Below are 16,858 nucleotides of genomic sequence, written 5' to 3'. Positions count from 1 at the left end.
TGAATGCCACAAATGGTATTATATATATTTAAAAAAAACTGCCTCATACTCAATCTAGATAAGGGTCAGTTTTTTTTAATTAGTTTATTACAATGTTTTCGTTTTTTAGTTCTTCATTAGTAGCTTTAAATTTGTTGAGTTAGAGGTTTGGAGAAGATAAAAGATTATGAAATTTTCTACACAATTTTCCTCTTTTGATTTTATTCTACAAAACGATTTTTTTTTGCCCATAGGATAGGAGGAAAATTAATTTATCCATTGTCCTTTTCCTGTGGCCCTTAAATTTATTATGTCCATTTTTATCAGTTGAATAATTTATTATACTTTAGGATGAAGAGACTTTTATCCCTGTCAACTGTCATCCTGTTATATGTAACAGTCCTCAGCCAAGGTAAGAGTTAATATTTATAATTCAAAACATATTTTTGTAAGATCTCTTAAACAGATACATGAACAAAGTACCTATGGCATTAGCTATAAATTGTGGGTACTGAAATCTGGTCCTCATAAAAGTTGGATGAATTCTTGACAAATGTCCTGCAATCTAAGGGTTATATAGTAAAAGTCAAGTTAAAGAAAATTAAGTCATGCTTGACTCTAATATATAAAGGTAGTTACTTTTAAAAGTATTAAAATCATATAAAGGTTATTTTTTTTCCAGTGGCTGATGGAGGTTCATTATTGAAACAAAGAAGTGATCATAGACGTCAACAGCTGAGCTGCTGCCAAGGTGACAACATTCTGTCCTGTCAAGAGTTTGATATTGACCTGAATGTCCTGGGTGATGATAACCTCTTTCTGGAACCTCTCAACACAACTCTTACCTTCCGTGGGCTGGTGTTCATGAGCAGCAATTCTTACAACTATGGCAATGATGATGTTGAGTTCATCATTACTGCTAATGTTGAGATAGAAAGTGTTTATGGTCATGCCGCTTTTGACAATGGCAAGTCCTATGTTATTGAATACTGTGGAGATAATAGCCATGTTCTGAAAGAGCTAGATGTTGAAAACTTAGGTTCAAATGAAGGAGTAGATTTTGTTGATGAAAATCAAGGTACAAGTGAAAAGTTTAGGGCAAAGAGACAAGCTGTTAGCGATACCACAACAATAGTTACCTATACTGTTAAGGTTTACTACACTCCTCAGTTTGCTGCTACAACAGCTGATATTGAAGGATTTGTTGATCAGGTTTTAGAAGAGACAAATCAAGGGTACCGCAACTCAAAAGTTCCTCTAATTGTAAAGAAACATTGTATTGAACTTGCTAACATAAGCGACACTTATGATGGAAGGACTATGATAGGCAACTTTATGCGAATGAAGGGAACAGTTGAAAACTTACGAGGAACTGCTGATGCTGCTGCTCTTTTAGTAAACTCATTCGGTTTATGTGGTATTGGTTATCAGAACGGCATAAGCAGTGGTAATACTGTCTCAGTAACAGCCAAGAACTGTGCACTAGGTAAATACACATTTGGTCATGAGGTAGGGCACAACATTGGACTACACCACAACATTCAAGAAGATTCAAATTCAGCTTTTGCTGACGGACATGGTCATCTTATTGCCAAAGGATCTGCATCAACTGGCTACAGAACCATTCTTGCCTATCCAGCTCCTGGCCACGGACCAGCCAACTATTACTCCAATCCTGATGTCAACCATCCACATACTGGAACACCCACAGGTGTATCAGGAGTTTCCAACAATGCCCGAATTTTAACTGTTCAAAGGTTTGATCTTGCCAATGTTGGAGATGAAAGCAGTGGATGTTCCTCTCCACCTACCACAACTCCAGCTTCATGTTCCATTGATAACAAATATCAAAGCTTTAGGCATTAATACAAAGGTCAATATTCTAAATCTCAATGCCAAGCCAGATGCAAATCAAGCACTGAATGTTTATCCTGGATTGTCTATGGCTACAATTTGTGCTACTTTTTGGTAGGCAGGCAATACAGTTACAGTTCATATGCAACAGGCCCTAATCCCGACCTTGCCTCCTGTAACCTGTTTAAGTCTGAGTGTGTAAGATCGAATTACCTACATAAGATACATTAGTCGTGCTTCAGGAATAGCGAGTGGAGATGCTTGCCATGCCAGGTGCAAAGCTATGCAAGCTTTCGGATGTACCCGATGGAATCTGGACAAGAGTTCAAACATCTGCCACATGTATAGTGAATACTACAACAGCTATTGGAACTGGACCTCTGGACCAAAATTTTGCTAATATGATGGACAATGTTTTACTGGCTGCTATCGATAACTACTAGATTTAGGGATTTTATAAATATCTATTCATTGTGTGTTTATTTACAAATATCATATTGCTTAAAAATTGCTTATATATTGCTTAACCTTTTCTAAATAAAATTGCATTTCAACATTGTGCTTGCTTATTTTCCTTATTTTGTATCTTTTACCAGCTCTTCACTCCACTTAAAAGAGCATATGGATTTCAGATATCTTTATTTGTCTCTGTGAAAGAATGTAGTGTCTGCCTCACTATCAACATAGCCAGCTATCTCTTTCTTATAGATCATAGGCCACGCACAATGGTTCTCCAACCCTCTTTGGATTTGGCATTAGTAGAGGCAATTGACTTAGGATTTTCCTCCTCCAGGTTGTTTTTGGTCTAGTTTTAATTCGGGATTTCAAGGCTTGATTGCTTAAATCAGCTTTTCCTTGTCATTCCATATCTTAGTGATCAAAGGTTGGAATGCCTCAGCAGATATATCTAGGTCAACTTGTATGACCTCAATGTCTATTATTCTGTAGAAGCATATGCTACTATGATTCTTAGTTTGATGTTTTTTTTCTGAGGATTTGAAATAAGCCTCCATAATTCTTGGACCATGAGGTTGCTTACTGATCATGGCCTGCTCTGCTTGCTTGGTAAGCATAACAGCCACATCTTGGTTATGTCCTAGATCCTCATTCTAGGATCATTGATGCATGGTTCAGGATGGATTTTACATCTTTGGTCTCCCATCTCAGTGTCTTGCCTAATATACATTAAAGGAACCATGCAAGAAATATACAGCTTTAACTGCCACGAGTAGACCCAATACTCAAAATTTGAAGCCTCCAGCTTTAATAACAAAAAAGTTATAGACAATTCAAAATCATATTTTTCGTACAATTTTGAAAATTTTTGAAAGTTTTTCATTGCTAATAATAGAATTTTCATTATTAAAATACATCGCCTAGAGAGAAGATTATAAGCTTATTTTTGGCAGAAACTTAGGATGCCAGTAACTGCTAACATTTTTACAATAAAAACACTCTTCTTTATAATCAAAATCATTAAAAAAAATTCAGTTTAATTTGCATTGTATTGAGAGTACTGTAGCACAGGGAGTAAGGGAGGGGACAATGGGCAATTAATTCAATATAAGAGTTATCAAAGAAAGGGCATGAAATCCAGTTTAATCCAATAAATTTGTAGGAAATTATAAAGGGATTGTTAATTGAATAATAGATTTCCATAGCATCATGTAAAGTGAAATCACAACTTGTTTTTGATGAAATATATTGAGGTTTTTTGGTGTGATTTTTATATTAAAAGATTATTGGACCCGGCCAGCTCCTAGCAAGAATATGACCGCCCCTTTTTATTCTGTTTATTTCCCTTGCCCCTTTCCCCCACCTCCCTTCTCCCTTCTCCCCGTCTGCTACATTCCAAACTAACACAACAAGTGTTATTTCCCTTCCCCCCACTTCCCTTATCCCGTCTCCCCGTCTGCAATATTCAAAACATACATAACGAGTAGTGGCATTCTATGCGCAAGTCCCCAAACTCAGTCAGAAACTGCTAAATTCTTGCACATTCCCTTTAAGCCAACCCCAAAGTCTGAGACTCCTAAAAATTGAATATTCGATCCATTGTCCCCTCCCTTACTCCCTGACTGTAGCATGAGAAAGCCAGCCTTTAGGATTTCTAGCCAATCAGAAGGCTAAGTCTGCGCTAAGTTCGCTGAACAACCAATTACAGCTGATCATCGTAATACTTACATTAGTTTAATTTTTTCCCACTTTGATTTTACTCTTTCAAACGCAATGTAAACCAAATTTTTAAAAGACATTTTGACTATAAAAAGGGGTGTTTTAATTGTAAAAATGTTATCAGTTTCTGGCAGTCTAAGTTTCTGACAAAGATACGCTTTTAATTTATGCTTCCAGACAACGTAATTTAATATTGAAATTTCCATCATAAGCAATGAAAATCTTTCAAAACTTTCATTGAACTAAAATAATCATTTTGAAATGTCTGTAACTTTTTTGTTATTGAAGTTGGAGGCTTCAAATTTTGGGTATTGGGTCTACTCCTGGCATGCGTTCAGCAGTTAAGGGACGGACAGACAGATGGATAGACAGACGGACAGACATCAATCTACTTTGTATTATAGATAGTTGATGTAGATATCTGATCTTTAACATGGATCTAAAGGGATAAGACAATGGCCGATAAAATGATGTACATCCTAATTGAATTATCATACAATAAATTACCCCTTCTAGTGATAAAAAATAGTGGTTGAAACGTGTAGACACTCATCTTAATGAGCCAACCAATCAAAATTTAATAAAAGTCCCCAAAGTTATAAAATCAAAGAATAAGAAAAATTATTTTAAAACTGTAGGGACTAGTGTAATAAAGTACAAAAAAGTAAATCAAATTTTGTGATAACAATTAAAGTTTGAAAACTTAATCTTTCCATATTCAAATTTTGTGTATCATCATTGGTGATGTACATCAAATTGTAGGCTATTGTCTTATCCCTTTAGATCCCTGGTGGGGAGCGGCTATGCACAAATAAGTAAATTAAACTTTATGACACCAATTAAAGTTTGAAAACTTAATCCTTCCATATTTAAATTTTATGTATCATCATTGGGGATGTAAATCAATTTATAGGCCATTGTCTTATCCCTTTAGATCCCTGGTGGGCAGCGGCAACGCACAATTAAGTAAATCAAACTCTGTGGCACCAATTAAAGTTTGAAAACTTAATCCTTCCATATTTAAATTTTGTCCCCTCTACCACATAAACATTAGCGAAGCTAATCTATAATTTATTTTGTCTGTTTGTCCGTCATGACATAGCGCTGCTTTTCACGATTGTTATTAAATATATTTTTTTTGTAAATTATCTTAAGATTCCTTGGTACATAGAATAAAACCTGCTTTAAAACCATATAAAAATCCCTTAATACTGAAAACTTTTTATCTAGTAGTTACAGAGATTTTAAAGGACGAACAAGCAACTTTTTACATGAATAAGCCACTTAAGGGGAGAAATATTTTTTGATTAATTTTAGTTTAAATTCCCCTAATTAAACCATTTGAAATATATTATGCTTTATCTTATAAATCAGGGATCTTAAGGGATAAGACAATGGACGGTAAGTTGATGACATAAATTCCCTATGACGTGAGACTAATATACCTAATATGTAGATTGAAATTATTGTTTAAAAGTTTGTAACTAACCAATCAAAATTTAATAAAAGTACCCAAAGTTTTTGAGCTAACGAATAAGATAACCTGATAATCTAACTTTGAGTACCAGTGTAAAACGTGGAAAAACAACAAAATACCAGTAAAGTGTTACACAGTAATACACAGTTCTTTCGCGAAAACCACTAAAAAATATGCCTATGAATAAGGGATAATTCAGGTACAGAAAAAAATATATTTTGGGGATGTACATCCTCCAACCCTTTCTTCAAGTGCCCCCCCCCCCCCCTCCATTCCAACCAGAGGTTTCCATAGGGGCGCAGCAGCCACTAATATAGATAAGATTAATAGACCCTAAATTATTCATTTATGAAAATGTTTTTATAATCTCTGTGTGAAAAATAGAAGAAACAGAGATATAAAGGGATAAGTCAATGGAAAATAAATTAATTATATCCCCAATGAGATGATAAACAAAATAATCCCTTCTGTAGATTACAATTACTGATTTAACGCACAATTTAATTCACCAGCCAATCATAATTCAATAAAAGTCCCCAAAGTTGTTGAGCCAACGGATAAGAAAAAGTTATCATAAAACTTTGAGGACTACTGTAACAAACAGCCCAATGACCCCTCCCTCCCTAGGAAAGATAAACATACACACAGTATTTAATAGCACGTATGAATCTAAACAAAAGTAACAATTTGGACGCCCTGCAGGGGTTAGGAGCAATTTATGTGAGAAAACACCAATATAAAACTTTGGGGACTAGTGTAACAAACAGCCCAATGTCCCCTCCCTCCCTCCCTAGGAAAGATAAACATACACACAGTATTTAATAGCACGTGTGAACCTAAACAAAAGAAACAATTTGGACGCCCTGCAGGGGATAGGAGCTATTCATGTGAGAAAAGGGGGATTATTAGAATTATAATCATAACATTACCTAAAATAACTTAAGGGATAAGACAATGGACGATAAATTAATGTGCAATGTACATCCCCAATGACGATAAACAAAATTATGTAGCATAAAATTATTAGTTAATTGAAAAGTCGGGACACAGAGCTAGGTTGAAACCAACCAATCAATCAAAAAGTACCCAAAGAAGGCTCCATTCATGGGAGTATGGGAGAATTACCATACATATTATCATAATATTACCGAAAAATGTGAAAATAATAATTAATGGACTATAATAACAACCCAAATAACGCAGGTTAAATACATTTATACTCGTTATTTATAAGCAAACAAGATTATGTTTCTTTAACTTATTGTCAATCGTCTTATCCCTTTGCTGTTTACTGTCCCTCCTCCAATCACAAATGCTAGGAGCGCAGCCGATAAGCTCTAGAGCCCTATAGAACACGTTTTTCGTGTTAAAAAATCAATATCTGAGTAACGAGTTTATTTAATTCTATATGTGGGATTTTAATCTAAAATGTAAATTAGTTATTGAAAGGGGAAATTTAATCTTAAATTCTAATCGCATAAAAGTTTTGTTTGTCCGTTCCTGACAGGGACGTTTAGGGATAAAACAATAGCTGAGCTGGATCTTTAAATTATTTCAATAGAGCGCCAAATCGGGGTGCGCCGAATTTCAGCCAATCACAGCGCGGCCTTTCGTAAAATGCTGTGCTCTAACTGGTGGAAAGTTGGCTCACCCCGATTTGGCGCACCATTGAAATGATTTAAAGATTTAGCTCTGAAAAAGTCATGTACAGGTATAATTTATTTATCATAGTAGTAGGTATATATAAATTTATAGTCCATTGTCTTATCCCTTTAAGATCCTTGAATTTTACGTTTTTATTTATTTAAAATAAAAGTTTAACATACAGTTACATGATGAACTGAAATTTAATATCCTAATGTGTACACAGTTTCCTCGGTGTTTCCTCATCCTATCTCAATATTTACTACTAGCTAAAAAAAGCTTCAAACTTCCAAAAAAATCATAATTTGAAAAATTAACATTTTGAATGTATAATGTATTAATCGTTTATACATTCAAATTTAAATTTTTTTGAAGTTTTTAGCTAATAGGAAATATTGAGATAGGATGAGGAAACACCGAGGAAACTGTGTACACATTAGGAAATTAAATTTCAGTTCATCGGTTACATATAATCTTTCAAAGACGAGGGAGAGGGCAATGCAACTTTAAGTGTGATAATCTTGATTGCCAAAGATGAAGTTTTGCGTTCGTCTGTTATCCTGTAACGATAGATCTTACTAACGGTTTTAGCGAAGCCCGGAATAAAGCAAAGTCTTTTATTTATGAAGCAAGAAGCCTCCAATTGGCTACGTCATAATCTGTGGAGCCACTTTTTCTTTCTTCTATTTATTTTGTTAGTTATTTTTGCTGAGCTACTTATAAACATAATTATATTAATTTATTCATATCCTTTGGTATCCCTGACCTTTTTGTCTTATCCCCTTATATCTCTGGATTTTTAAATACCCTGGTTGTTCTATCTCCCACGCTTCACCAAAGGGTTTTAGGATCAATAAATCAATTTTGGTTGAGTTACCTCTCTGAGTGAATTCCAGGGGTCTAAAGGGATAAGACAATGGCTGATGAATTCATGTATGTTTTAGGATCAATAAATCAATTTTGGTTCTCCCTCCGTTACAACTTTCAGCATGACATGGACGGACAGAAATATCAAGAAACAAAATAGTGAAAACTTAACCAGCAATAATAATGTATAAACAGCTTGACTTCTCTAAATACTAATTTTATTCTTCAGTATCTATGCAGCATAACCTAATTCTAAATACTTTATCAATAAAAGTAAACTTTAATTTTGAATGATAATTTAATAAAAAAGAAAATAGTTTTTTTCATATAAAAATGTTAAATAATAAAATTTATGTATATTAATGTATTTTTAAACACCCCCCCCCCCCCCTGCTGATTATTTTCTAAAAATATCCCTTTCAGTTTACTTTTAACATCCAACTAAACTCAAGGTATTTTCTTCTTTTTTTAGCATCATTTTCTGCCGTTATAGTTCTACAAATTTCTTTATTTTTACCTATCTTTTAATATGTAAATTAAATTAATATGATTTATGTCATTTAGACTGAAGAGGGTGCAATGTCCACCGAAATATATTTCAATAAATAGCTGGGAAGTATCAAAGACTTTTTGACTCAGTGAATTTACCAAAGATGATAACATCCATAAAATGTAGAAGCGAAGCTCTAAATTCAAAAGAAAGGACATTATAATTGGGGCCGAAGCCGCTAGTATTCTTATATTCTAGTATATAGTACTCAAAGTTTTAAGCCAAGTGTGTTTAAAACTTTGGATACCAGTGTAATCAACATTTAATTTTCTCCATCATCATTAGAAAGTGTCTGATTTGTAAAAACAAACATTAGAAAATAAAAAACATTTTGACGAAGAGGTTGCGTGATTTTTATTGAATAAATATTCTGTTATAAATAGTCATGTTTTAGTTGTTTTTGTATGCATGTGTGTTCATTAAGATCTTGTAAACGGCAGAACCAGACGCTCCACCAAATTAAAAAAGAAATGCGTGGGGAACTCCTTCACCCCCCCCCCCCACCCTCCCGTCCCCTCTAAGAACGTCCAAGAAGCAACAAGATTTAAAGTTGAAAAAATGTGTGTGGGGGGGGGGGGAGGTATAAATTTTACTCCTCAAAACTTTACCAACCCTCTGCGATACGATTTTTATCCATTGACCCCCCCCCCCCCCTCCACTTCTCTCCTTCCAGTGAGGATAGAGGCGAACCCACTGGTTTATAAAAATGTAAGAGACAATCCCAGAATAAACAAATATTTACTTTTGGGGTGGGAATCAAATATGGTGTTCCCAATTTTCAAAAAAAAAGTAAGATTAACCTTTTAGTATAAATGTTAAAAATATACAGGGATACAAATTTATTACCTCCTATCTATATATACAGTTTTCCACGAATTATAAATTAAAAGTTATAGGATTAATTAACTATTCCTGTTTTGTTGGCCCAAGGGCTTGATATAGTTATTACCATGCAACTCCTCTTATTCAGTAATTCTTCAAATAAACTAGTTACACTATAAGTCTTTAGGGCACTTTTTTGGATGGTAATTTTCTTCTAAGGGCAAAATATCCTGATGTAGCATGTCATAGATCCTGAAAAGGTTTATATATATTTTTTACGAGGTATACCACCACCTTCCCAAGTAAAATTATCCCTAGAAAGACGTGTCCCCCCCCAAAAAAAAATTTTTTTTTGAAACTAAAATGGGGTAGAAACTAAAGGGTGTCCCCCCCCCAAACAAAAAATTTCTTTTTGAAACTAAAATGGGGTAGAAACTAAAGGGTGTCCCCCCCCCCCAAACAAAAAATTTCTTTTTGAAACTAAAATGGGGTAGAAACTAAAGGGTGTCCCCCCCCCCAAACAAAAAATTTCTTTTTGAAACTAAAATGGGGTAGAAACTAAAGGGTGTCCCCCCCCCCCCCCCCAAACAAAAAATTTCTTTTTGAAACTAAAATAGGGTAGAAACTAAAGGGTGTCTGTCCCCCACCAAACAAAAAATTTCTTTTTGAAACTAAAATGGGGTAGAAACTAAAGGGTGTACCGCTAAAAGACAGATAAAGAATGACAAAACATTGATAGATTGCAAATAAAAATATTTAGACACCATTCAAAAAACACCTTTACTCCACCTTAAATCAGGTAATTGGATAACATTTTTTCATTTATTTGATTGGTCGACAATATTGTACATACAATGGACGTACATACATAATTGATTAGTAGCGAAGCTACCTCATATTTTGTGTTGTCATTTTGTATTAATGTATAATTGCATATAAAAACTATTAAAACAACTTTGGATTGTAATTTTAAAACTTTCAAAACAGCTTTTTGGTTGTTATAAGGTGAATATCTTTTGGGGGGTTTATTCAAAAATAGATAAAAGTAAGTAACTCATAAAAAGCTTGTTACTGATTCTAAGGGTATAAAAAGAAAGGCAGAGAGACATACACCACGCTCTTTTGTATAATTTTTAATAATAACATCTTGTTATAGATCTATATCAAGAATAGTTTTGTTTACAAGAAGACAGCAAAAACAAAGTAAGAATTTAACAGAGAGATAGAGGGCATGTGTCTAAGGGGATAAGACTATGGCCGATAAATTGATGTACATCCCCAATGAGGATACACAAAATTACTCCTTCTGCAGATTAAAATTATTGTTTGAAACGTTTGAACAAACAACTTAATGAATAAACCAATCAGAATTCACCAATGTCACAAAAGTTGTTGTGCCAATGAATAAGAAAACGTTTTCATAAAACTTTGGGGACTAGTGTAATAAACAGCCCATTGTCCCCTCTCTCTCTGGATAGAGGGAATTTATGTGAGATTTAAAAGGATAATAGGAGAAAAAAGATAGAGGAAAATAAGGGAGAAGAAAAAGAAAAGGAAAATGAGATAATGAAAGAAAAAAGATAGAGAGCGAGAAAATGATAAGAGACACAGAGAGAGAGAGAGAGAGAGAGAGAGAGAGAGAGAGAGAGAGAGAGAGAGAAAGAGAGAGAGAATATCTACGCGTAGAGACTGTATACCAAAAAGAAAGAAAGAAAGAGAGAAACTAATTAAGTGACAGAGAAAGAAAGAGGGAGGGAGAGAGAGAGACAGAAAAATAGAGAGATAGAGATAGTTAGATAAAGAATATCTACGCGTAGAGACTGTATACCAAATTATTCATACGGACAAACATAAACTAATTATATAATACCAAATCTAAGGAAAATATTTTGAAAATAAATCAAATTTTATTGACACTAATTTAATTATTTTTTTTCATATTTGATATTCTTTGTTAAATATATTTTTTATGGATTTTGGAATATTGTTAGTAGCAAAGCTCAGGGATCTTAAGGGAAAAGGCAATGGTCGATATATTGATTACTCCTTCTGTTGATTAAAATTTGTGGTTGAAACGTTTTAACAATCATCTTAATAAATTAAAATTTAATTAATTAAGTACCAAAAGTTGTTAAGCCAACAAATAAGAAAACGTTATTATAAAACTTTGGGGACCAGTGTAATAAAAACGGGCTTTTAATAAGACAATAGGCAACTATCATAAATGAAATTTCCCCTTTAGACAAAAATAATGTTTGAAAAGTATGGACATTGTTAGTTTATACCAAGCAAACAGGACTTAATACAAGTAGCCAACGTTTTTTATCTAACGAATAGAAGAACGTGATTTTAATAATTTGGCTACTAATATAATTCACAGTCCAATACCTTTTCTCTTATTACAAGAAAATTACACATTTAAACAATAAATTAGTTGTTAGACATACTTAACTGTAGAAAGGCTTCGCTCTAACATTATGTCTATCTATAATACAAAGTAGAAATATATATATACTAGCGGCTTCGCCTCTAGCCTCTAGGGGCGTTGTAATATGAGGTAATCAAAGAAAAAAAATCAATACCTTTGGAGATGCCCCCACAAATTTTAAATAATTTTTTAAAAATTGAGGGAGGATCTTTTTCATTTTTTTTGGGGGGGGGGAGGTTGGAGGTGTCCCACCCCCCAAGAAAATAGCCTGAAACCACTACAGGACTAGTAGGTATATTCCCTGAATAGTAGAATCCGATCGGTTCAGTGGTTACCGAGATCTTAAGGGACGGACAGACAGACAGACAGACGGACAGACGGACGAACGGACAGACACCATTCTACTTTGTATTATAGATATTCTATCAAAATGTGGTAATTTTTCTCGCATCGTATTATAAACAGCTTTCCGTGGATATAGAAGAAATAAAAGATTAAACCATTTTTTATCCCCGAGATGTCGAAGGCTTTGAGAAATTGATTTTTATGAGTAATGCCCAAAAAATCCGAATAAATTCCAGCCCTGTATAACTAGTAGTCCAAACTGCATACCACAATCTTTGGTATTTAAACATTGACCAAAACTCATGGATCTAAAGGGATAAGACAATGGACAATAAATTCCACCCCTATATAAAAAGTAGTCCTAACTGCATACCACAATCTTTGGTATTTAAACATTGACCAAAACTCATGGATCTAAAGGGATAAGACAATGGATGATAAATTCCACCCATGTATAAAAAGTAGTCCTAACTGAATACCACAATCTTTGGTATTTAAACATTGACCAAAACTCATGGATCTAAAGGGATAAGACAATGAACAATAAATTCCACCCCTATATAAAAAGTAGTCCTGACTGCAAACCACAATCTTTGGTATTTAAACATTCACCAAAACTCATGGATCTAAAGGGATAAGACAATGGACGATAAATTCCACCCCTAAATAAAAAGTAGTCTGAACTGCATACCACAATCTTTGGTATTTAAACATTCACCAAAACTCATGGATCTCAGGGTATAAGACAATGGACAATAAATTCCAGCCCTGTATAAAAAGTAGTCCTAACTGCATACCACAATCTTTGGTATTTAAACATTCACCAAAACTCAGGGACCTAAAGGGATAAGACAATGGATGATAAATTTCACCCTTATATAAAAAGTAGTCCTAACTGCATACCACAATCTTTGGTATTTAAACAATCACCAAAACTCATGGATCTCAGGGGATAAGACAATGGATGATAAATTTCACCCCTGTATAAAAAGTAGTTCTAACTGCATACCACACCAAAACACAGGGATCTCAGGGGATAAGACAATGGAGGATAAATTTCTGTACATCCACTTTCCCAGTGATGATAAACAAAATTACCCTTGTAAATTAGAATTATTGGTAAAGAGTTAAGACATTACTAAGTTTGAAACCAACCAATCAAATTTAAATCAAACTAACCAAAGTTTTAAGGCCAACAAATAAAATAATGTGGATATAAGACTTTGGGTACCGGATAATAATAATTTACAATTTAATGTCCCATCCCTCCCTGCAAAAAATGAGGAATGAGAAACTGTCCCAATTTTGTATAACTTTAGCGGAACATGTTCCAATTACGTCATATTTTTCTTTCCCGAAAAAGAGAAGGGGGAAAGAAAAAAAAGGGAAGGGGGGAAGAAAAAAGAGATGGGAGAAAAGGGGGTTTTCCCAATCTCTTTTGAAGAGATTTTCTTCCCCCCCTCCCTTTTTCGGGAAAGAAAAATATGACGTAATTGGAACTTGTTCCGCTAAAGTTATACAAAATTGGGACAGTTTCTCATTCCTCATACAGGTACCCAAAATTGAATAAACATGCTCTCTCATTCGTTGGCCTAAAATTTGTGGGTACTTTCATTAAATCTCAATTGGTTGTACTGAGTAACACTGCTAAACTTTTTCACTAAGGATTTTTATCTACAGAGGAGCAATTTTGTTTGAAGTAATTGGGGATGTACATTAATTGTTCATTGTCTTATCCAATAAGATACCTGAGTTTTAATCGGAATCAATATAAAATTACTTAGATGTTGCACCATATACTTTTTAATAAAGTGATACTCGCAGCTACCTCCCATCCAACCCTCTTAATCCCAATCCCCTCCCCTCGTACTGGATAACAAAATGACCAATAAATGAGGTCAATATTAAGAACCCAAATTGACGACAAATTTTCTCCTGTCAATATATCCACGTATACTATATCCATTTTAGCAGGCCTTGTTACTCAATTTTAATTGGCAATAATTTGACTTGGACTGTCGTTTATACAAGATTTATGTGCACGCCATGATGCGAAATTTTAGATTAGTCAAATTCAACAGAGATTAATTATTACCCTTTCTATAAATTAAAACTGTCGGTTAAAGAATTTTGACACCCAACTTAATGAACCAACCAACAAATCAAAATTTTTTGAAAAGTAACTTAAACACGAAACTTTAATTTTATGGTAGACAAAATTTTTATAGCCATCATATTTTGCAGCGAGAAAGAAGCATTGGACTGTAAATTGTATTGGTCCCCAAAACTCCATTTCTTATTTGCGGACTAAAAAACTTTGGTTACTTATATTAGATCTTATTTGAGTTGTACAAACCTTCAGGGTCCAAATTTTGAAGAAAAAAAAATATTTTATCCATTTTAGTGTTAATTTTGTTTATAATAGCTAGGAATGTAAATCAATCTATCGTCCATTGTCTTATCCCTTAAGATCCCAGATTTTTTTTTAATTTCTTTTAAAAATAAGTGGAAGTTTAAAATATACATACATAATTTTTTGTGGTATTGAATAAGAGTTGTAACACATTGTTTGAAATCAATAAAACGACCATAGCAATCTGCTATTTCACTAAATATTTTTTTTGTTCATTTGTTTGAACACCAAAAAAATGTCTTTTAAGTTTTAACAAGAAGTTCTTGACAAGATACCAATAAAAGATTTATTATGCCAATATTATGCCAGGGATCTAAAGGGATAAGACAATAGTCGATAAATTGATATTACATCCCCAATGATGATAATCATAATAACCCCTTCTTGATAAGATACCAATTAAAGATTTATTACTCCTATATTATGCAGGGATCCAAAGGGATAAGATAATAGACGATAAATTGATATTATATTCCCAATGATGATAATCATAGTAACCCCTTCTTGATAAGATACCAATAAAAGATTTATTACTCCTATATTATGCAGGGATCCAAAGGGATAAGATAATAGACGATAAATTGATATTATATTCCCAATGATGATAATCATAGTAACCCCTTCTTAATAAGATACCAATAAAAGATTTATTACAGTCTTTTTAAACCAGGGACTTTGAAAGATAAGACAATAGACAATAAATTGATATTACATCCCCAATGATTATCAACAAAACTACCCCTTTTCCAGATTACAATCATTGCATGGTTGAAAAGTTTTAACTCTACTTGTTTTGAACAAACAAATTTTGAATTTGATACAAGTACCCATCTACTATCTAATAATCAATCTATCGATTTATTTATCTATTTATTCATCCATTTATCTATTTAACTATTTATCTATTTTTCTATCTATCAATTCTTCTCTTTAAATTAAAGAATTTTGAACTGAACTGTTTTCTATTTAAGTAATCTTAATAGATTTAAAGATTTATATAATAAGAGTCCAAGACACTTTCGTTTTCTTCTACCAATGTCTATCTATCTATCTATTCTTCTCTTTAAATTGAAGAATTTTAAACTGAACTGTTTTCTGTTTAAGTAATCTTAATAGATTTAAAGATTTATATAATAAGAGTCCAAGACACTTTCGTTTTCTTCTACCAATGTCTATCTATCTATCTATTCTTCTCTTTAAATTGAAGAATTCTGAACTGAACTGTTTTCGAATTAGGTAATCTTACTAGATTTAAAGATTACTATAATTACACTTTTGTTTTTTTTCTACCAATGTCAATCTATCCTTCTATTTTGTCTATCTATCTATCTATTCTTCTCTTTAAATTGAAGAATTCTGAACTGAACTGTTTTCGAATTAGGTAATCTTACTAGATTTAAAGATTACTATAATTACACTTTTGTTTTTTTTCTACCAATGTCAATCTATCCTTCTATTTTGTCTATCTATTCTTCTCTTTCAATTGGAGATTTTTTAACTGAACTGTTTAAGTAACCTTAATAGATTTAAAGAGTCCTTAAAAAAATTCTTATCCGAATTCCACAACAACAAAAATGTCTTATAATATATCTATCTTTTTTATGGGGGGGTTGGAGTCATTTTTCTCTTAAAAAGGAGGTTGTACACTACCCGGAAATAGTTAAAAACCCTTCCTTGGCCTTCATCGTAGTGGTCCAGTGATTAGGGTATGCCAGGTATTACTGTTGCTTTGTCAGTCAAATGCCATGTCTAGGAACAAGTAATGTAAACAGTAACAAAATTATATAAATAACATATTGATCTATATCGATATTTAACCCCCCCCCCCCTCTATAATCATTCTAATGGTATACTATTTTTAAAATTTGGAGTTGAGAAAAATTGTTTAAAATCCACAGTGAACTGATACAATCGTATTAGGAATGTAAACAGAAGAATAGGTATTTATCCGCATCGTATTATAGACAGCTTTCCGCGGATACTAACATGAAAAATTTATTAAGTTGACTGTTCAAAAGATTCAATCACTAATTGTAATCTATAGAAGGGGTAATTTTGTGTATTATCATGTATATGAACATCGGTTTATCGGCCATTTTCTTATCCTTTTAGATCCCTACATAAAAATAGTTATTTTTTGCATCGTATTATAGACAGCTTTCCACGGATATTAAAATGAAAATTGTTTAAAATTCACAGTGTATAGATACAATCGTATTAGGAATGTAAACATTAGAATAGTTATTTATCGCATCGTATTATAGACAGCTTTCCGTGGATATTAAAATGAAAATTGGTTAAAAT

The 16,858-nt window shown here is 33.1% G+C and overlaps 1 protein-coding gene across 1 annotated transcript; it reads left to right on the top strand.

Annotated features, from left to right (window-relative positions):
• The first annotated feature begins 282 nt into the window (after positions 1-282).
• Positions 283-2,274, top strand: LOC145324382 (peptidyl-Asp metalloendopeptidase-like). The gene is made up of 2 exons (XM_080166984.1): positions 283-391; positions 662-2,274. Exons 1-2 carry the CDS (start codon positions 331-333, stop codon positions 1,843-1,845), a joined length of 1,245 nt encoding a protein of 414 aa, XP_080023110.1. The 5' UTR covers positions 283-330; the 3' UTR covers positions 1,846-2,274.
• The last annotated feature ends 14,584 nt before the right edge of the window (positions 2,275-16,858 follow it).

The sequence above is a fragment of the Acartia tonsa genome, chromosome 7 (assembly GCF_053477335.1).
Source record: "Acartia tonsa isolate MP-2025a chromosome 7, ASM5347733v1, whole genome shotgun sequence".
Lineage (NCBI taxonomy): Eukaryota > Metazoa > Arthropoda > Copepoda > Calanoida > Acartiidae > Acartia > Acartia tonsa.
Note: the sequence above shows the minus strand (reverse complement) of the source record. Positions and strands in the feature narration are given on the sequence as shown.